General features: G+C 42.0%; 3 protein-coding genes across 9 annotated transcripts in view; 2 read left to right on the top strand and 1 right to left on the bottom strand.

The window, feature by feature from the left end:
• ZMYND12 (zinc finger MYND-type containing 12) overlaps positions 1 to 3350 on the bottom strand; it is a 34807-nt gene extending 31457 nt beyond the window's left edge. The window contains exon 1 of one of the 2 annotated variants that reach the window (XM_059883541.1): positions 3132 to 3350. Coding sequence is in view for 1 of the 2 variants with exons in the window: in NM_001191293.2 (NP_001178222.2) it covers positions 3076 to 3185 (110 nt within the window). In the remaining variant the exon portion in view is untranslated. Of the gene's footprint in view, positions 1 to 3075 lie in introns of both variants that reach the window. The other variant, NM_001191293.2, reaches the window with a different exon arrangement.
• Positions 3351 to 3616: 266 nt separating this feature from the next.
• PPCS (phosphopantothenoylcysteine synthetase) lies at positions 3617 to 20381 on the top strand. 5 transcript variants are annotated; one of them, XR_009493809.1, is made up of 5 exons: positions 3753 to 4285; positions 4454 to 4557; positions 6537 to 6861; positions 10245 to 10446; positions 19986 to 20381. XR_009493809.1 is itself a non-coding variant. In NM_001434759.1 (4 exons), exons 1-3 carry the CDS (start codon positions 3778 to 3780, stop codon positions 6858 to 6860), a joined length of 936 nt encoding a protein of 311 aa, NP_001421688.1. In that variant the 5' UTR covers positions 3753 to 3777; the 3' UTR covers position 6861; positions 19986 to 20381. The 5 variants fall into 5 exon arrangements, 3 of the variants coding, with proteins under 3 accessions (XP_024845382.1, NP_001421688.1, NP_001421687.1); NM_001434759.1 differs by lacking the exon at positions 10245 to 10446; NM_001434758.1 differs by lacking the exon at positions 19986 to 20381 and having other exon boundaries at positions 10245 to 12063.
• CCDC30 (coiled-coil domain containing 30) overlaps positions 20082 to 22175 on the top strand; it is a 135585-nt gene continuing 133491 nt past the window's right edge. For both annotated transcript variants that reach the window (XM_059885175.1, XM_059885174.1), the window contains exon 1: positions 20082 to 20164. In XM_059885175.1, the coding sequence (XP_059741158.1) occupies positions 20105 to 20164 (60 nt within the window). In that variant the 5' untranslated portion in view covers positions 20082 to 20104. The remainder of the gene's footprint in view (positions 20165 to 22175) is intronic.

Here is a 22175-nt window from a genome sequence, read left to right as displayed (position 1 = left end):
AGGAAAAGAACATAAGAAAATTCACTAAAATGTGAAGCTATTAATTATCTGGATTGTGAGGTTATGAATTATTTTTCATGTTTATATTTTGTATTGTATTATATATTGTATTCAGTAATTTCAAGTTTTCTGCACTGAGCATGAATTACATCTGCAATCAAAAAATTCTTTTGCAAAAAAATTAACTTCCACAAATTCAAGTTGACTTCCCTTCCTGATCTTTAAATTTGGAGTAAGGAAAAACAATATCTATTGAGTGCCAACTTGATCTCAGGCATGGCGCTAGATGCTTTACATTCAATCGTAAAAACCCTATAAGGGAGAACTAAAGGCCCTCATTTTTGAGATAGAGAACAACTATCACAGTTTTATTTTCTGGAAAATCATGACCTCTCTAGGACACAAGGATATAGATATCTGGAGAAAAGTTAGGGGGAGAGGAGAAGACCTTAAAAATAATTAAAGGGAGTGAAAGCAGTGAAAGAAAATAATGGAGGATAAGGGCATAGGAAATAATAATTTATTCATGGATTCATCAAATATTTAGTTTCAACCATTTCAAGATATTTTGCTGGAGACCATAGGGTATACACAGATGGGTCTGAAACAGATCAAAGATAACATATGAGAGTCCATCTACATATTAAACATAACACTTCTGCATTAATGGCACGGCATCCTGTATTAATGGAGCATGATAAAATTGAGCTAACAGGCTTGCCAACAACTAAAATGAGTCAGGGAAATAAGAGTCATCTGAAAGATTACAAAGTAACTACAAAGTGAGTTGAGAGGAAGGAGGAAATACTTCTGGGCTTGAGGGATGAAGAGGACAACAGAAGAGGTGGATGCTTGTATCAGGCAAAGGAGTCTTCCCTCTCTCCAGAATGCCAGTCCTGCACTTAGAAGTGTTTACTCAGGACTTCCCTGGAGGTCCAGTGGTTAAGTCTCCATGCTTCCAGTGCAGGGTACAAGGGTTCAAAGTCTGGTTGGGGAACTAAGATCCCATAAACCACACAGCAAAAACAAAAACAAAGACATTAAACAAGTGAGACAAAAATATAAAAGTATTGAAAAAGTGAAGGAAAAATGTGAGAGAGAAAATGAGATAGAATTTAGTTTGGGTTTAGCAGAAATACCTCTTTGAAGAAATAACATTTCTGAGAAGAGAAAGATGAAAGAGAGTTAGGAAGAGCTGTGACTGTAGAGAAAAATTCCCAACAGAGGCAACAGGCTGGGCAAAGAAACTGAGGGAGGAAAGGAGTTGGCAAATTGGAACTGAAAGAAAGCCTCTGTAACTGCATCCAGGAAAAGAAGGGTGAGTGTGGCGGGAAATGAAAGTAGAGAGGCAGCCAGGGCTTTGTAGTTTCTGCTGCAAATTCTGAATTGTATTCTGTATGCAATAAAGAAACAACAGTGGAGACGGAGATGCCGCCCCTGCGCTCAGGGAGCATACAGCTCAGTGAGGGGCACAGGCCACTAAACAAATGATTTAAATGTGTCATAAATGTGAGGATAGGGGACATGACGAGTGCTGTGAAAGCACTGAGGAGGGACACTGGATTCAGTCCAAGAGGTGTGTGCACTCTCCACCCGGACCACTGCAATTGAGAAGCTATGTAGCCTTTAGCGTCTACTTTCCAGTCTAGCTTCACATTGATACCTGTCATCTTTCCGTAATACAAATGAGAGCATGTGAAAACCATCCATGACCCCCCCGAGGATAAATTCCAAACTCCTTGGTCTCGTATCACTGTTTGGCCCTAACTTTTATCTTCTTGGTATAAACTTCTACTACTACCTATCACAATGATTTTCAAACTTTTGAAAAATCAACCTATAGTAGGAAATACATTTCACTAGTACAAACACATATCCACATAAAACACTAAAACACAAGTCTGAAGAAACAATTCAAGTAGGATTACTCTGATACTTTCTAGGTTTGTTTCCCCTTAAAACGCTGGTTGTGATTTATTCATGACCTGCTAATGGGGCCTGGACAGCAAGGTGACAGTTGTGACTGCTCTCTCCACCACTACCTTCTCAACCCACCTCTGAACCAAGTCTGTTCTCTCACTCTTTACCAAAGCAGTTCTGGATGCAAGAAGTGCCTTTCCTTTCCTTCTCCACTTCTCATTCACCTAGCAACTTCCTTCTGATCTTTCAAGACTTTGCCCAAATAGTACTTCTTCAGAGGAGCCTTTGCAGATACCACCCCAGTCTTCATGCTTCCATCCTTAGAGGTCCCAGGGAATAGTACTCCCGGAGTGACAGCACTTGTCATAGAGGGTTATGTTATAACTTACTTTTTTAAACAGGTTAGCCTGCTCTGGACCAGGTTTCTGAACGTCAGCAACCTCACTGTCTTATCTCAGGCCCCAAATAGGGTCCGATCTGAAGCAAAGGTCAGGGGATGTTATGCTGAAGTAAATGAAAACTAATATCATACCCTTCCCATACCGTCGCGATCCTGGCTGTGCACCGACAAACTAGCTTTCTATCTGTTCTTCAAACACAGCAAGGTCATCCCTCCCTCGGAGCCTCACTGCGCCACTGTTCCCCGAGCGTTTCTCCGGCGGGCCGTTCCTACTCAATCATATTCAGGTCCACAGTCCACCCTCAGAGAGGCTGTTTGCCTAACCTCCCAGCACATTTCCTTTGTCTTTAAGGCATTTTGTTGTTGTTATGGCCGACTGTTTTACAACCACATGGACTGTAGCTCGCCAGGCTCCTCTCTCCGTAGAATTTCCTAGGCAAGAATACTGGACTACTCTCTGGAATTGTTTTGTTTGGTCTGTTGGTTTATTTATCTAGCTTTCTCATGACAATATTACTTTTTTGGGAGACGTGGTCTCCCGACTTTCTCCCCAGACTTCAGCACCTAGAACAGTGCAAGGCGCACAGCAGGCGCCCCACAAAACATCTGGTGACGAACGAGCGAGTGCAAGAGGAAGCAAACGCAGACACTGAAGTCTTAGGGACCTGTCTTGAAGCCTCCTAGACTCTAGAACCTAGAGGGTTCCCTGAGAGGGAGAGGATTGAGGCGCCCAGGGGCCATGTTTCAGGGCCTACCAGTAATAAGTGACTGTGCAGGCCCCGCACACCCGCTCGGCCGGGGCGTCGCACACCTCACAGCAGAGCCGGCGCCCCTTGGGCACCGCCAGAGGGTAGATCACGTTCATGCCGCGGCAGACGGTGTTGTCAGTCTCTAGGACGGTTGCCCGGCGAAGACACACCGGACAGCGGCGTCACGTGACCGACACGGCGCAGCCTCATCCCCCGCATTTGGAGGGTAAGGGGAGGGACGTGTGGCTCGTCTGACAACTTGGGAGTGCGTTTGTAGGTTGTTTTTTTTTTTTTAATGAAGGAGAAAAAAAAAAAAAACAAGCTATCCCTCCACCTCTCCCCCTCCCGCACCTCTCTAAACCCAAAGGTTAAACAACCGGGCAGTCATATTTTTAGCTGCGGTCCTAGTCTAGCAGGGTCTGTACGGTAGCCGATAAGGATCAAACACGGCCGGCCGGACCGTCACGCAGGCTAGGAAACTAAACAAGGGGGTGTGCCTCTCAGCCGAGAACTCAAGTGTCAGACTCGCAGGGTGCAGGGCGGAACCAGCACGTATTTCCAGACAAGCGGAAACCCTGCGCTGACGTCCAGCGCACCGTAGCCAACCGGCCAGTTACTATTGCGGCTGCGCGCGGGCCAGGTAAGGGGCCAGGGGGCGTGGCGCCGAAGGGCCTAGAGTTTGCGCAGACGCAGAGGCGCTTGGGGCTGATGGCGGCCGTGGACCTGGTTGCTGAGTTTCCCCAGCCGGCTGGTGCTGCGCGCTGGGCAGAGGTTATGGCTCGCTTCGCCGCCCGGTTGGGCGCGCAGGGCCGACGGGTGGTGTTGGTCACTTCCGGCGGCACCAAGGTCCCTCTGGAAGCCCGGCCTGTGCGCTTCTTGGACAACTTCAGCAGTGGGCGGCGCGGTGCTAGCTCGGCCGAAGCCTTCTTGGCCGCGGGCTACGGGGTCCTGTTCCTGTACCGCGCGCGCTCTGCCTTCCCCTTTGCCCACCGCTTCCCGCCCCAGACCTGGCTGTCTGTTCTGCGGCCCTCCAGCCAAGCGCCTTCGGGCTTGCTGAGCCTGGAGGCGGAGGAAAAAGCACTCCCGGGCTTCGCCGCAGCTCTGCGGAGCTACCAGGAAGCTGAGGCTGCCGGCACCTTTCTGGCCATAGAGTTCACCACTTTGGCAGACTATTTGCATTTGCTGCAGGCTGCAGCCCAGGCTCTCAACCCACTAGGTGCGTGCCTTTGGGAGTTCATCGAATGCCAGGAGGCAGAGTCTTTCCCCCTAGACACATAGTCCCTTACTATATACCCAGGGCTCTCACAACGGAGGACTCTGAGTTGAAAAGGAGCTGACTCCATACCCTTCTCTGATTTATTACACTCTGTGCTTCTTTTTTCAGGTTCTTCTGCGATGTTTTACCTGGCTGCGGCCGTGTCAGATTTCTATGTTCCTGCCTCTGAAATGCCTGAACACAAGATCCAGTCATCTGGGGGCCCACTGCAGGTGATGGGCGCTTCTCTTCCAGAGATCTGATTCCCTATAACCAATCTTGGGTTAATTTCCTTTTGATCTGGAGATGGCCTTTCTGCATTCCGTATGTGCTAGGCACTAGGGATACAGAGATGAATAAGACACCGCCCTCCCTCAAGAACCTCACAATCTGTTGAGGTTGCTGGACACAGACATAATTACAGTACAGAGTGATAAATGCTCTAGTAGAGGTACGTACAAAGTAAAGTCAGAGCATGGGGTGAGTGAATCTTGGGGAAAGTCAAGGCTTTCTGGAGGAAATGGCTTGAACTGGGTTTTAAAAGATGAGCAGAAGGTGTACCAGACCAAGGGAAGATCATTCCAGATAGAGTACACAATTGGAGCTCAAAGATGGGCATTGTGTTGTGAACTGACATTGTCTGGTAAAGCTGGAGAGTGGTGAGGGTGGAGGGCAGACTGAAGGGACAGCTTCCTTCATAGAAAATTTTGTGTTCCTTAAGGAGCTTGAATTTAATCCTATGGAGCCAAGGGAAACCTAAGAGAAGGACATAAAGTTTTTGTTTGTGAAGAACATTCTGGCATCATTGTGAAAAGTGAATTAGCGTGGTGGGGGCAGATTAGATGGTTATTGTTGCAGTTTAAGGAGAAGGTATGGGGAGGGTAGTGGTGTGGTGAAGATGCTGAAATCATCTGGCTTCTTGGAACCTGAGGGAACTCAAGTCTTTTATTGGGTAATACAAGTAGGATTTAAATAGGAGAAACTACCTGTGGAGCACTTGCTGATTCTATGGGACAGTTCATTTTTTCATTTCTTCAGTAAATGTTTATTGAGTACCTACTATATGCCAGGCACTATTGTAGGAGATAAGGCAGTGAAAAGGAACATATTGTGCCCTGGCTTTGCTTATACTCTGCAGAGGAAACAGTCAGATGCATACTATATTGCTGCTAAGTTGCTTCAGTCATGTCCGACTCTGTGCGACCCCATAGACAGCAGCCCACCAGGCTCCCCCGTCCCTGGGATTCTCCAGGCAAGAACACTGGAGTGGGTTGCCATTTCCTTCTCCAATGCATGAAAGTGAAAGGTGAAAGTGAAGTCACTCAGTCGTGTCTGACTCTTAGCGACCCCATGGACTGCAGCCCACCAGGCTCCTCTGTCCATGGGATTTTCCAGGCAAGAGTACTGGAGTGGGGTGCCATTGCCTTCTCCGGCATACTATATTAGGTAGTGATAAATTCTAAGGAGAAAAGTAAAATGGGGAATGGGTATGTGATCCCTGTCACTCTTGCTAACTCTTCGAGGGAAAATTCTGATTATTAGCTTAGTGATTTCACACTTTTTAAATTCTGGGAACCTTACTTTATCCTGTAATTCTTAGTTCTGTCTTGTACTTGAAAGTACACAAAACAACTCAGCATTCCCCTTAGAAGGGACTGAGAATGATACTATGGTGTTGATGAATAAAAATAAAATCAATTCTGTTTCCTCAGTGCTAAGGTGTTACAAATGACAGTTTTTTAATAGAATCAAATAGCCAGTCCACCAGTGGAAGAAATATTTTAGGCTGAGAGATTTAAAAACTCAACCTTGAGCTTCTGCCAGAGTAACATTTGTATAAACAGATTATTTGTATTTGTTTATTTGAGGGTTTGGTTTAAAAAATATAAGGGAATGTTTGAGAAAATGTAATGCTATTTTTTCAGAGTTTTATTTATGGTAATGAGGGTTGCAAGGCAGGGCTAATTCATAAGATGTGCTTTGCCCCAGAATATGCATGAAGCTTTGAAATCAGGCATCCTTATGAACCCTACAAAGGGAGGACTTTTAAGTAAGCATTTAATACACTTTAAAAAGTTTGGCAGTGAGAAATCCTACTTAAATTGACATGGCCAAACATCTGATCCCCTGCTTCCTTAATTTCCTTTGAGATTGACCTGGCTGGTAGGTAGTAACCTTGTTTGCTTATTAAGATTCTCTTTTTCCAATACAGATAACAATGAAGATGGTGCCAAAAATGCTTTCTCCTTTGGTTAAAGACTGGGCTCCCAAAGCATTTATAATTTCCTTTAAGTTGGAGACTGATCCCTCCATCATAATTGACCGTGCACGGAATGCTTTAGAAGTTTATCGACATCAAGTGGTGGTGGCTAATATCCTTGATTCACGACGATCTTCTGTGGTTATTATAACCAAAGACTCAGAAACCAAGTTACTGTTATCAGAGGAAGAAGTAGAAAAAGGCATAGAGATAGAAGAGAAGATAGTGGATGATCTTCAGTCTCGACATACTGCTTTTATACATGACAAAAACTGAGGTAAAAAGCCTTTATTTATAGGATCAAAAATTGTTCAGTGGACCAGGGCTCTTATAGGTGGTGAGAAGTAGAATAAATCCTTTGCTTTCATAAAGACAGAAAATGAAGGGGAAAAGCAGTGAGTGGTGGGCAGACTAATGTTGCTCAGTGTCTGTCTTTTAAAGGCCTTTCAGTACTCTCTAAAAATGAAAGCAAAGGCAAATCTGTTATGACCGAGCCACCTGACACACTCACCTGAATGTTATTTGATTTTGAGAATGACTCTAGCTGTTTCTCAGCTTAAAAAAAAGCTTACTGGGTATCATATTCCTCAAAATACACATGTGGGGCCTGAATATCAGCCTTCTTCACACTATAAAAAGGATGATGGATGCCTGAATGGCAATGCTTATTTTGTTGATACCTACTGTGTGGTAGGCCCTCAGGATTTTGGGGCTTCAAAGGTGAATTGTTGTTCAGTCGCTAAGTCGTGTCCAGCTCTGTGACCCCATGGACTATAGCACGCCAGGCTCCCCTGTTCTTCACTATCTTCCAGAGTTAGCTCAAAAAGATGAATAAACATGTCTAGTTTGGGAAATGGGTATATAAAAATTAGTACAATAAATAAAGTGCCCCAAAGTCAATACAATGATGTTGTTTTTTTTTTTTTTTTGAAATTTGGTAAAAATGGGTGTAGGAGAGAAGGATACCTCCCCAAAGATAGATTAGCTGTAGATGGATGATTATCCCCCCACATTTACTTCTTGCTGCTTGTCCTAGACTCACTTCATATTTGAGTTAAGAATTTACCTTTCAAATACTTTATAACTGCTATTGTGGGAAAGTTAAGCTGGAGGCCAGGCAGGACCCAGTTGGTGACCACTGCCCTGAAGGAGGTAAACAGTATGGGTTTTGGAGTTGTCTTAGCCAGATTTCACCCTTCCAGCTGTGCCACCTATTCACTTTGTAAACTTAGATACCTGACTTAATCTCAAGTTTCCTCATCTATAAAATGGTGATAATTTCTCTGCAAAGTAACACCATTTGTTGTGGGGATTAAATAAATGGAGAAGGTAAAGCATGAGTCTGGCACTTGACACATAATTTGCTCAATAAATGGCAGTGTTACTGCTGGTGCCTTGCTTGATTCCTGAATCCTTGAGAAGTTTTCAAAGCTCTCACTGTCCTGGGCTTTGGGTTGGGAGTGCAAAATAAGTAGACCAGAGAAGTACCCTCAGTGATCCACAGGATGGTCCAGAATGCAGTGTGAAAAACTGTCATTAAGAACTAGGTATAAAAAAGTTCTTGACATAAATGAGTTAAAATGCAATTCATGGAGTGTGTTGGGAAGAGTAGTCCAATGTATCCGTCTGATAATAGAAGTATAATAAACTTTGAGATTTGCACATAAATGCCAAGATATACCTAAACATGTTATCAAATCAGGAAATGTGACTTCATTAAATCAGGAAACAGGAAAAGTAACTGCAGCAATCAGGACTTCTCTGGAAGCAGCAATCCCATTGAACAAAAATTTTAAATTACTTTCTGATCCAAATAACAAAATCTAAAAAGCAACATACTGTAGCCAGTGGCTGCAGTACTAAAGGAGCATGAAGTAAAAGATTGACTTCTTCCCTTCTCTATATCTGTAGGTTCATGTAGATAATGGCTGTCATTATCTTTGAATGTATAATGAGGATAAATGGAGCTAGAACTAATTGTAATGTTTGTTTTTATTAATATCATAATTATTACTCCCCTTGGGAACCATTTTCTATTGTGTTTTGTTAATGCTTAAAAACAGCCTCCATTACCCTAAATGGAATTTAGAATGTTTTCCAATTCAGTTTCATTTGCATTCAGAGCATGTAAAAATTCCAAGAGGTGGTTTTTTTAGTCAGCAAATGGAAGTGTGTGAAGAAAGCAAGAAAACTAAGAATGAGGGAGTTCCCTGGTGGTTCAGTGGTTACGATTTGGTGTTTTCACTGCCATGGCCCAGGTTCAGTCCCAAGCCAGGGCACAGCCCCAAACAAAAAGCAGAATAAAAAGGAACATAAGTCAATTAGAGCAAATAAGAAGGATCCTGAGTCTAAATTGGAGGACTAAATGATGTATCCCTAAGGAGAAAAGGACACTTGAACTGTTAGGAGTGGGTTGAGGGAGATGGTGGTGAGCATTTTAGATCAGAGGGATAAAAAAACACTTGCAAGGGCTCTGGTACCAGAGGGAGAGTTTAGGAAGTGTAAGGGATAAGATCTGTCCAGATAATGCATGTAGAACTGGCAAAGCTTTGGAAAGGAGCCTGTGAGAAACTAGAATAAGGTTAAGAAATGTTAAGCGTATATTCGGGATACCAGAAAAGCATGGGCCCCAAAACATGAGTAAAATCGGGTTTAGGTAAACTAACTAGAATCTTGCGATAAGAGCATTTAAATGAAGAGCATATAAACTGGTCCTTTGTTAAATGTTGTGTCTTTTAGATATTTTTATTTTGCCTTACATAGGTGGAGAATACGGTTCGCGAAAACCGAATTTTCAGTGCTTAGGACTTCTAAAGTTGTAGTCAAGTTCGGTTTCGTCATTTTTACAATAATAAGCGGGTTCCACAAGTGTTGTGATTTGTCTTAGGTGCCCCACCCAGGTAATGAGTGACAAGTCCTGACCTAAAATTCAGAACCCCTGACCTAGCTCCCCCCAGCCCCCGCCTTTTAAGAATGAAATTATTTCTAGAAATTTTAATCCAAGTTTGTTAGACTGGGGCTCTAGATAAAGTTTGGCAGGAAGCTGAGAACTATTAATGCCCTGTGACAGAACTTGAAGTTGCAAATAGGCGCCACGATGTTACCATGGTTACTGCAGAGCCGTAGGGAAGAGCCGTGCCTTCGTTACCGCGGGCCTAACCCAGAGGCCAATGGTCTGCGCCATAGCAATGGTCTCCGGCAGGAAGCGCAGCTCCTGAGCCAATGGCGCGCGTCGTTTCTATGGTTGCCGCCGGAAGGGCGGCCAGGCGTCTCCGCGGCGAGTGCGGTTGCTATGATGCCCGGGACTGAGCAGGCACCTGCAGCTCGCACCCTGGCGGCCACCGAACCCTCGCCGCGCTTTCCAAGAGACAATTTCCGGCTTGGTTCCTGAGGTTCCCGCCGCAGCCCCAAGGAAGAAAGCAGCTATTCGCTCTTTTTCAGCATTCCAGGCCTTTCCTGGCAGGGCCCAAAACGACAGAAGAGCCTCACCTGGCTTGGCCTTTCTAGCCGCGGGCTGGAGGGATTCGGCCTGAGAATAGATCGGTCGGTTTCCCGGGATCCACCCGTCAGAGGCCCTTAGAATTAGGCTGCTGCTTTTCTTTAAAGGGAGTTTAGAACACTCAAGCTGTTTAAGTGGGCGTTCCTTTGCTCACTTTCCAGGCGAAGACTCAGCCCTACTCAGAGACTGCGCGTGAAGGTAGAGGCCATGACAAAGTCCACCGAGCTACGGCATCCTCTGAGTGTCGGCCTGTGAACAAAGAACTGCTGTTTCCTCCTTTTTGCCGTTTGTTCGCCATGCAGAACTTTAATTCCTGATGAAGCTCTGGAGGCCCTTTGTATCCTCAACATCAGACGTCATCAAGTCAGTTACCTTCTGCCTTTCAAGCTACAACCTCATCCACTTCTCTCATTACCCTGAGCGCCAGTTTTCTCATCCTGATCATTGTACCGCCATTCTTACCCTTTCTTGTCCACACTGCACATTCCTGAATGTTCATTCGTCTCCATCACCTCTGTTATCTCTACACCCCCTCCTTTTTTCCTGCTACAATGCTTTGGGTAACTAAGCATTTCACAATCTCCAGCCCTGGAATCATTTGGAAGATTTTCTTTGTGTCTCTGTACTACAGCAATCTTTCTGTCTTGAGTAAACTTGAGACGAAAACGGAAAAGCATACATTGGTAAATACAAACAGTAAATGTCTACAAGTCTGGTGTGTTTTGAAAATGGAGAAGAAAAATATCCAAATGTACTTTTGGACTTATCTCAGTCTTATTTAGAGAAAGATGTTTCTTGTTAAGTGTATACTGTTTTAGGCATTCATTTTAGTGACGCATTCACGTATGTGAAAAGATCATTCAGAATGATCATCTAACAACTTCAAGTCCGTATGAACTCAACACCATGACAGGATAGAATTTTCAGGAAAGGAGATGCTTGAAACAATTCTTGTGTCTGCTCTTCATGATGGTTCTTAATCAGAAAACAATTCTTGTGATATAAGATAGGAAACAAAAACAGGAGGAATGATTGAAAATAAATATTTTTTGCAAGGGGGCATGCTTAAAAGCCCTCAAAAGCTTGGAAGAGAGGCTGTAAAAGTAGAATATGATTTCTTTAGATCCAGGGCAATTGTAATTGAGCTTGGAAAACTTTAATTTGTCTTAAAGTATGTGTTTCTTGTTGAGTTTTACTCTTTTATATATATAAAGTTATTTTGAAGATATGCAAAGTGTACATTTTAAATGGGTATTTGTGGGGATAGATATTTTAGATATTTTTCTCAGACTGATTTCATCAGTTATTTGTAATAGTCACGCTCAAAGCCAAGTTAAGTGTCCACATACTCAGAAATTCAGTTTTCTCTTCTATAATAGATTGGAGAAGAAAAATGAGTTCTGTGGCTTTAAAAAATTTTTCATATTAATGAGAGCTGAATAAATTTTAACTCTTGGTAGTAAGGGTTGTTAGATGCTAAATATTAAGGAGTTTTCCCCTTCCAGTATGTATTTATTAAACAAACATCATTATGGCAATGTTAACATAAAATTCAAAAAACTGTCCTCTTACCCCTAGCCTAGTGCTACTAAACCTTGGATGGGGCAGCAGGGGGAGGATTTTGCTCCCTAAGAAACACGGCAATGGATGGAGACAGTTTTAGTTGTCACAACTGGTGATATGTAACTGGCATCTAGTTAGTAGAAGCCAGAGATTCTGCTCTCCATTCTTCTGTCCACAGAACAAGAAAGAATTTCTGTCCCCCCACAAGAAAGAGTTGGCCAGCCCTGGATGGCTGGCTGAGTATGACCGCAGTGCTGAGGTTGGCACATCAATAGTTCATTGTTCTGTTCTGTGTCAGTCCTTGCTCATGTGCGTATGTTTGTTACATAGTTACAGTGGACATTTGCTTCTCTGTTTCACTTAATTTTGTATTTTAAGTGTTTAAACATTGCTACATTGTTCTCAACTTTTTAAAAAGTGTTTTTCTCCTTATTTTATTTGCAAATTGAAAAGAAAAAAAACTGTATAATGGATACTGTATTTAAGACATATTTGTATGTTTTAAATGATATTTGTGTAGGAGGAAGAAAGAAGGGCTAGGATGAATAACCTAAGTGGATTTCTCAGTTTTCATGGCCATACTCTTTACTGTGTTCCCTTATGTCACTCAAAGACCATGGGTCTCAGGCTCATCCTTTGTTCAGCGCCAGGAGATATGCGGTAGCATGAGGTATGGTCCTGGACCCTGCCCTGTAGTTGGAGGCACCTACTGCAGTGCTGAGAACAAGTCGAAATGACTACACTCACTCTTTTGTCCTCTTCCCATTTAAAATTCTTGGCCTCTGTCTCAGTTTGCTCTTACCACCTCATTCTTTACACCTAGAAGTTTTTAGACCTAGGTGTTTTTACCCAAAACACCACAGGATGTGCTTCTTTCCAGACCGTGACTTTTTAAGATACTGAATGAGCATGTGTTCAGTATCTCCTTTTAAAGAATAGTATGCGTATATACTTTGTTATGTGGGCAAGTTTAGGCACGGTTTAGATGTCAGAGCATTTAGAATTCAAAGAATGAATTTATATTACCTCAAGATCTGCTTTTTTATAAGTTTCAAATTACTCAACCATTGGGGCTCAGTAAATCCATCGGGAACATGTTAGTTCTGGGATGTCCGAGCAGAACAGGCAAAAGGACCCAGGATTCCAGACAGAGGGACCCAAATATTCAGAGTCATGGAGTAAGCAGCATGATGAGGATCAGTCCATACACTGGCATGAAGGGCTGTCAAGGTGTGGCAGAAGATAAGAGAGAGACATGCAGGGCTCATGTTGTGAAGACTCCCGAGCCAAGCTGAGGATCCAGACTCTTCCTGAAAGCAATGGGAATGTTAAGCAGCAAGTGGTTTGCATTTACAAGGGTTGGTCTGAGAGCTTCATAGAGTACAGACTGGATGGGGGCCAGCCAGGCAGCAAGAAAATCAGTTAAGGACACTGTTACACTAAGTTGGGCAAATGATGAGGTGAGGCTAAACTAAGAGAGGATTAATTAGAAAATGATTGACGAGATGGAATCCACAAATGCAAGGACTGGTTGTGGGATGAATAAGGATAGGCCAAAGATGACTCCCAGATTTCTGACTTGGGAAACTATATTGATAGTGATTTTATTAACTGGGATACAGATGGAAGACCAAGTGTTAAGAAAGATGAGTAGATTTTTCAAACTGAGTTGTACACTAGAGAGTTGGATGTGCATTTGGTCTTAACTAGTAGATTCATTTTGTATTGCCGCCTTGCCTACATCCTCTGCCCTGGAACTTGTACTTTTCTGCCAATCCTTGCTTAAAGGATAGGCTTGGTGGCTGTATTTTTATCCCTACTTCCCATCTGTCCTAGCCACAGCTGACTGAACAAGGAATATTGTACAACTAACTTAAGCGAGAGGGGAGCAATTCATGGGGTGAGCAACAAATAATTGTCTCTCATAAATTTGAACTAAAAGGGATAGATAAAAGAAATGACTTAATCTGAAAAATTACATAGGTTTAGGACTCAGATAACTGTTTTTAGCTTTACTGTTGAGAACACAGAGAAAGTCCATCCATGTGGAAAATCAAGTAAATGGGAGCAGGTTCATAGGGAAACACAGGCGAAAGACCTTATGGTCAGGATAGACTAGCAATGACTGTCTAGTTCCATGTCCATTTTCCATGTAACTAGGTTAATGGCAGCCCACTCCAGTATTCTTGCCTGGAGAATCCCATGGACAGAGGAGCCTGGAAGGCTACAGTCCATGGGGTCGCAAGAGTCGGACACGACTTTGCGACTAAACCACCAACCAAACCAGGTTTCAGTTCAGTTCAGTTGCTCAGTCGTGTCTGACTCTTTGCGACCCCATAGACTGCAGCATGCCAGGCTTTCCTGTCCATCACCAGCTCCCAGAGCTTGCTCAAATTCACGTTCATTGAGTCGGTGATGCCATCCAACCATCTCATCCTTGGTCGTTCCCTTCTCCTGCTGCCTTTAATCTTTCCCAGCCTCAGGGTCTTTTCCAATGAGTCAGTTCTTCACATCAGGTAGCCAAAGCATTGGAGCTTCAGCTTCAGCATCAGTCCTTCCAATGAATATTCAGGACTGATTTCCTTTAGGATTGACTGTTTTGATCTCCTTGTTTGCAGCATATGCCCTTGTATCTTATTCTTCCAACAACCCTCCTGAGTAGTTAGGATTGGTCAGCTGTAAAGGCCAGAAAACTCACAATAATAATGGCTTGAAAAATAAAAGTCAAGAAGCAAGCACCCCAGAACTGATAGGGCAGCATTTTGAAATTGCCAAAGGTTCAGATTTCTACTCTCATGATAGTATATCATCCGTGGCCTGTGGCTTCCACATCATGGTGTCCAGGATGGATGCTCAAGCTTCAAACTATCTTTGTCTGCATTCCAGCCAGTAGAAAGGAAGAGGATGAGGCCATCCTTTTCCTTAAAGGACATTTCCTAAACTAGGTGGCACACAATTCCATTTACATCCTATTGGTCAGAACTTAGTTACATGGGTGTACCTAGCAGAAGGCAGGCATCCTTGTGACCAGTCCAAAAAAAAAATCTTATTTCTGCAGGAAAAAAGAAGAATACACAATCATCATCAATTAAAAATAAATAGATATTTTAAATATATATATATATATAGAAGGAAAACTGGCAATTTCTGCTACATTTACTTATTTATATTTATTCTAACTTCAGTTTTTTGTTTCTTGCCAATTTTTCTAGCTAGACCTGGAGCTTAGCAGAGATGGATTATTGTTTAATTTTCCTAATAACCCAATGAGATTGGCATTACTATTATATCCATTCTCTTTGGGGGCAATCAAAGTTTAAAGAAGTTAGATGACTTGTGTTAGTCACACAATTAGAAAGTGATGGAGCCAGGATTTGAACCAAGTCATGTCACACTCCTATCATCACCATGATAGTAAGAAGGGCGGAGAGCCAAAGGCAGGGTCCTTAGGGATGGTAGCATTTGACGTGTCTGTTGAAGAGCCCAGGAAGAACATGGGAAAGGAAAGGCCAGGGAGGTAAGAGTGAAAACAGGAAAAAGTGACATCACAGAACAGAAAGGAGTGGACAGATACCACTCCTAAAAAGAGCAGAGACATGTCCAGTTGAATTTGGCATTTTGAGGGTTGTTGCCGAATGAGAGTATGAGTACAGTAGTGAGAAGCCAAATTCTGTGACTTGAGGAGGGTAAGATAGATTAGAAAGAGGACAGTAACTCGAGAGGGGGATATGGTAGGATCAAAGGAGAGTTATTTTGTATCTTTATTTTTACCATCAAAGACATCTTAACCTAAGGACATGACATCAGTTGAGAGGGAGATAGTGAGCCAACAGAAAAGAAAAAAGAAGCAATCCAAGATGGGATCTGGAACACGGGTAAACACTGGAACTCTTCCTCTGAGAAGGGAAAGGGAGCAGGATCTCTAAAAATGGTGGTTAGTGTATTGGTAGTCATAGAAGAAGCTGACAGTCTTATGATGGCCTTAGTTTTTACTAATGCTGTGGGAGACATGGTCATCTACCAACAGAGGGGAGAGGTGGAAGTTCTGAATATTTACTGAGTGAAATGGTAGCAGAAACTAGCCAAGTGCATGGAATGACCTACGCAAGTAGAGAAGCTTGGCTCAGGTGGCAGACCATGGATTTATCATGGCTCCAGTTTGCATACTTGTTCATTTTTCTCTCCCAGCACTCAGAAAACTAAAATAGGTAGAGACAAGTCAAATGGTCAAACTTTCCCCAGTTTGGATTTGCAGGGAAGATGGGACAAGGGATTAGATAACTGGAAACATTGATGAGAGATTGATTGAGATGAACCACAGTAGGGTCCAGACTCCAGAGAAGGCAATGGCAAGCCGCTCCAGTACCCTTGCCTAGAAAATCTCATGGACGGAGAAGCCTGGTAGGCTGCAGTCCATGGGGTCGCAAAGAGTCGGACACGACTGAAGCGACTTAGCAGCAGCAGCAGGGTCCAGGCTTGAGGGGGAAATAAGTGAAGCCAAAGAGTATCTGGTAGTTTGAGACTGGATGTAATGGTCCAGGGACTGGAGGTTTCAACTGTCATTGTAGAATAGTTTAAGAGAGCAACAACTTCACACCCATTTCTATGGCTATTTTTTAATATATTTATGGCAGTTCCCCAAAAGGTTAATATACATAGATTTATATATCCAAAAATTCCATTCCTAGGAAGATGCCCAAAACAACTAGAGCAGGGACTTAGATACTTGTTACACCAGTGTTTCATAGCAGTGTTATTCACAATAGTCAAAAGGTGGAAACAACTCAAATGCCCATCAACAGATGAGTGGATAACCAAAATACATACAGGGAAATGTTATTCAGCCTTAAAAAGGAAGGAAATTCTGATCCATGGTATGAAGAGGGTGAAACCTGAAGACATGCTAAGTGAAATAAGCCAGAAACAAAAGGACAAATGTATGATTCCACTCATATGAGGTACCTGGAATAGGCACATTTATAGAGACAGAAATTAGAGAGTAGGAAATGGGGTCTCGTTGTTTAATGGATACAGAGCATATGTTTGGGATAATGAAAATTCTGAAAATGGATAGTGACGATTGCACAGCACTGTGAATGTTCTTAGTGCCACTGAGTTCTACACTTAAGTATGATTACAATGGTAAATTTTAAGTTTCGTATATTTACTATACACACACAAAAGAGCGGAAGGTGGTAGAGTGGGACATTTGGAATTTAGAATTGTGGGATTTCAACAGTAGTTTAGGTTATGACAAGAGCTCAGTGGAAGCCAAGGGCTTAGATGACTAAGTAGAATGGAGCTTAAAGGTCTCTGGCTTTGGAAGGGTGCTCAGTCTAGGAGCTTGGATGAGTCATACACTTGGCTATTGACTTGCATCCTATACCTCCCTCCTGACCAGACACGCTTCCTTTTCCTGTATCACTGCTTACCCTCCGATACCCCAATTTCCCAGAAGCCAGGAATGCAAAGGTATTCTCAATATCCCCCATCCACTTCTCCTTTCAACTTCCTCCAGCTTAAGACTGCCCCACTCTACCCCACAACATGGTAGGGTGATGGGGCATGTGCTATTCTCTAGGGGCAAGCAACTCACAGTGTAGGACATGTAAGAATTCAAACATTTGTCTTCTTATTGTTCATAATCTCACCAATTTATCACAGTTATGTTTTAACATTTGGATGTATTTGCTTCCATTCTTATGTGTCGGATTTTTACATAGTTGTAATAATACCTTTATGTTCTACTTTTTATTATAACAGAAGCATTTTTCTATATTGCCAAATGTAGTGTCTTAGGTCCTCTAATACTCAGAACTAAAACCACAAGGAACTGAATAGTGCTCAGATACCTTGTAGGGAGGAGGATATGAATGGGGACCAGATGATGGGAGTAGGGTGAGGAGGAGCACAAGAAGACTTTTAGCTATAAGTCATGGGGAAGATGTGTGGGGGCACTAAAATTCAGATCTGGATCCTTTTTTTCCTCTAATGTATCAGATGATAATTAACATTTTATATATCATCCACAAAAGCTGTTGATGTGAAAAGAATGAAACTCTGGAAAACTTATCAAGAAAAGATAAAAATAATCAAAATATAGTTTGGCTGTTAAAAAAGCAAAACTGATCATGATTATGTACACTAACTTTAGTTCAATAACAATTATGCTTATTCCTATAATCTGGGTCACATTAACTTAGTTAAAAGTTATTAATATAATCATACCAGCAAGTCTTATTCACAATTGTTGTCAGTCTCTTAGTCATGTCCAACTTTTTGCACCCCATAGACTGTAGCACACCAGGCTTCCCTGTCCTTCACCATGTCCCGGAGCTTGCTTAAACTCATGTCCATTGAGCTGGTGATGCCATCCAACCATCTCATCCTCTGTGGTCCCCTTCTCTTCCTGCCTTCAGTCTTTCCCAGCATCAGGGTCTTTTCTAACCAGTCAGCTCTTATCAGGTGGCCAAAGTATTGGAGCTACAGCTTCAGCATCAGTCCTTCGTGAATATTCAGGATTGATTTCCTTTAGGACTGACTGGTTTGATCTTCCTGTAGTCCAAGGACTCTCAAGAGTCTTCTCCAACACCACAGTTCAGAAGCATCAATTTTTTGACGCTCATTCTTCATGGTCCAACTCTCACATTCATACATGGTTACTGGAAAAACGATAGCTTTGACTATATGGACCTTTGTTGGCAAAGTAGTGTCTCTTCTTTTTAATACGCTGTCTAGGTTTGTCATAGTTTTTCTTCCAAGGAGCAAGTGTCTTAATTTCATAGCTGTCATCCCCGTCCACAGTGATTTTGGAGCCCATGAAAATAAAGTCTGTCACTGTTTCCATTGTTTCTCTATTTGCCATGAAGTGATGGGACCGGATGCCATGATCTTAGTTTTTTGAATGTTGAGTTTTAAGCTAGCTTTTTCACTCTCCTCTTTCACCTTCATCAAGAGGCTCTTTAGTTCCTCTTCACTTTGTCTGTCATAAAGGTGGTATCATCTGCATATCTGAGATTATTCATATTTCTCCTGTCAATCTTGATTCTAGCCTATGCTTTATCCAGCCCAGCATTTCACATGATGTACTCTAATATAACTTAAATAAGCAGGGTAAGAATATACAGCCTTGATGTACTCCTTTCCCAATTTGGAACCTGTCCATTGTTCCATGTCCAGTTCTAACTGTTGCTTCTTGACCTGCATACAGGTTTCTCAGAGGCAGGTCAGGTGATCTGGTATTCCCATCTGTTTAAGAATTTTCCACAGTTTGTTTTGATCCATATAGTCAAAGTCTTTAGCATACTCAATGAAGCAGGAGTAGATGTTTATCTGGAATTCTCTTGCTTTTTCTATGATTCAGCTGATGTTGGGACTTTGATCTCTGGTTTTTCTGCCTTTTCTAAATCCAGCTTGAACATCTGGAAGTTCTTGGTTCACATATTGTTGAAGCCTAGCTTGAAGAATTTTGAGCATTACTTTGCTAGCATGTGAGATGAGTACAGTTGTGCAGTAGTTTGAACATTGTTTGGCATTGCCTTTCTTTAGGTTTGGAATGAAAACTGACTTTTTCCAGTCCTGTAGCCACTACTGAGTTTTCCAAATTTGCTGGCATATTGAATACAGCACTTTCACAGCATCATTTTTTAGGATTTGAGATAGCTCACCTGGAATTCCATCACCTCCTCTGCCTTTGTTCATAGTGATGCTTTAGTGATTCTCATAACACATATATCATTCCATCAATCAGCAGACATTTATCTCTTCCACACCATGTAGTGCAAGCTGTTATGTAGCATGACTACTTTCAAGTTAAAAAAATTAAAGACAGTATCAATGGCAGGCTTAGATCAAGTTTTAGAAGCAAGCTAAATGACTTAGAAGTCAACAGAAGTTATAAGACACTTTCTAGGAGCAAAATAATTCCTTGATAGTAGAGAATTAATGGCTTTCTAGCTCCCAGAGGCATCCTTTTATTTCTAAATACTTAATAGACAAAAACTACTTTGGGATTTATAACATTGCGAGGGGCCTTGGGGAGATTTTCAGATTATTAAATTACAAACTTCAGAACTGGGCAGGCAGAAAGCTTGTATTTTTTAACACATGCTTTTCTTATTTTAGAGGATATAATAGAACTCTTCAAAGCTTTAATTTTTTGTACTTTAACTATTTCATGTACGTGCACATTATAACTTGATAACATAACCGTTAATTAATAGGGAAACTAAGCTATACTTTGTAAGGAGTCTAACTCTAGGCATATAAACATAACAGATTTCTTGCATGCTCAGTTGTGTGTTTGTACATACATACATATGCTTATGTCTTTTATCAAGGGGAAATTTCAATTAGAAGATTTGCTTCACCATCCTGAGAAAGAAGGAATTGAACTGCCTGCCTCGACAGAAGAACAACTCTTATTTTGTCTGGTGCTTGTTACAGCAAAGACAGGCTGATGACTGCTTCCAGAGATCTAGAAGAGCTGGCAATGAAGCACATGGAAGAAATTAAAGACGTAAGAACTAATATCATAATTTTGAGATAGCCATGGTTTTGGGACGTCCCTGGTGGTTCAGTGATTAAGACTCTGTTGCTCCACTGTAGGAGGCAAGGGTTCTATCCCTGGTTGGGGAAGTTCCGTGCAATGGGGCCAGAAAGGAAAAAAGAAACTGTGGTTTTGTTCATCATCCTTCCATTATGTTAACATATTAAAAAGCGATATTTGAATATCACTGTGTAGTTTGCAAAGCATTCATGTGTACACTTTTTTTTTCATGAAATATATCCGCAATCTGTATTGATTTCCAATAGAATACATGTATAGGACATTGCCCAGAGAGGACTAGTTGAATATCCAAATAGGTCTGCTGAAGGTGGCTTTCATTATCTTAGGAAATTCATCCTTATCTCAATAACCAACCCTCTAGCTGACTCTCTGGCTAGTAGGCTTAGAGACCTGACTAGTCAGCCTAGAGGGAATGGATCTGCTTCTCAAAGGTAGCCTTGTATTGACCAAACTCACAGAAAAGTTTGTAGAAAAATCGAACCAGTTTTTTAAATAGAAGTAAGAAATATAACTACCAAAGGAACTAGACTCATATATCATGTGGCTGATGCATTTTGCTTCTGTAGACACACTACATAGGAAGCCAAATTTTAATCAAATGTTTACTTGCTGAACAAATGAAATGATTCTGATTTTTTAGAGCACCAGCTAAGATAACCATATTTCTACAGTCAGACTATCATCATCAGTTCAGTTCAGTTCAGTTGCTCAGTCTTGTCCGACTCTTTGCGACCCCATGAATTGCAGCGTACCAGGCCTCCCTGTCCATCACCAACTCCCGCAGTTCACCCAAACTCATGTCTGTCGAGTTGGTGATGTCATCAAGCCATCTCATCCTCTGTCATACCCTTCTCCTCCTGCCCCCAATCCCTCCCAGCATCAGAGTCTTTTCCAATGAGTCAGCTCTTCGCATGAGGTGGCCAAAGTACTGGAGTTTCATCTTCAGCATCATTCCTTCCAAAGAACACCCAGGACTGATCTCCTTTAGGATGGACTGGTTGGATCTCCTTGCAGTCCAGGGGACTCTCAAGAGTCTTCTCCAACACCACACTTCAAAAGCATCAATTCTTCGGCACTCAGCTTTCTTCACAGTCCAACTCTCACATCCATACATGACTACTGGAAAAACCATAGCCTTGACTATACAGAACTTTGTTGGCAAAGTAATGTCTCTGCTTTTAAATATGCTTTCTAGGGTGGTCATAACTTTCCTTCCAAGGAGTAAGCATCTTTTAATTTCATGGCTGCGGTCACCATCTGCAGTGATTTTGGAGCCCAAAAAATAAAGTCTGACACTGTTTCCATGTTTCCCATCTATCATACCTGCCCTTATTTCTGGACCTGTTATATCCTAGAACCTCAGTACCAAGCCAGTAGAGGAGCATATAATGACACCTTTTGACACTTTAATCACTCTTTTTGATGTGTCCAGTACTGATAAACCTACATTCTTACATATAAGATACTTTATTTTTTTTACTCCAGGTACTTACATTTCCTTTAATAAAGTTGTTTCCAAGTTCCCAAAATATAAAAACTCCAGTATAAGAACAAAATTGTATTTCTCTTCCTGGAAATACAAAGATAATAAAAAATAAGTAAAACAACTATCTTTAATGCTTTGCTGATCCAACATTGTCTTGCCTTGAAGGAATGGCTATTTACAGTGTATCTTTAAGTATTAAGTTCAATAGCAGTTAAACATCACTGTGATTTGATAAACAAGGGACATTTCATTGATTGCCTAATGTTTGGCTTTATATCCTGTTTGCTACCTAGGCAGACATCTTCTTTAGTTTTATAAAGTGCCATTTTGCTGTTTGATATTTCTTGAAAACCACACAAAAGAAAGAAAGGGAAAAAGAAAAAACTTTACTAAAGCAAATGAGCCACCTCAAGAAACATTTTTGACAAAGTCCTTGAGTGTACAACCAGCCTCTTCTGTTTGCCCAGTTAAGCT

Source organism: Bos taurus, chromosome 3, assembly GCF_002263795.3.
Source record: "Bos taurus isolate L1 Dominette 01449 registration number 42190680 breed Hereford chromosome 3, ARS-UCD2.0, whole genome shotgun sequence".
Classification (NCBI taxonomy): Eukaryota; Metazoa; Chordata; class Mammalia; order Artiodactyla; family Bovidae; genus Bos; species Bos taurus.
Note: the sequence above shows the minus strand (reverse complement) of the source record. Positions and strands in the feature narration are given on the sequence as shown.

Excerpts from the sequence above, each read along its gene's own strand:
- PPCS (NM_001434759.1), top strand. The coding sequence starts at position 3,778 with ATGGCGGCCGTGGACCTGGTTGCTGAGTTTCCCCAGCCGGCTGGTGCT. Across the intron at positions 4,286-4,453 it reads CCAGGCTCTCAACCCACTAG|GTTCTTCTGCGATGTTTTAC; the intron begins GTGCGTGCCTTT and ends TTCTTTTTTCAG. Across the intron at positions 4,558-6,536 it reads CATCTGGGGGCCCACTGCAG|ATAACAATGAAGATGGTGCC; the intron begins GTGATGGGCGCT and ends TTTCCAATACAG.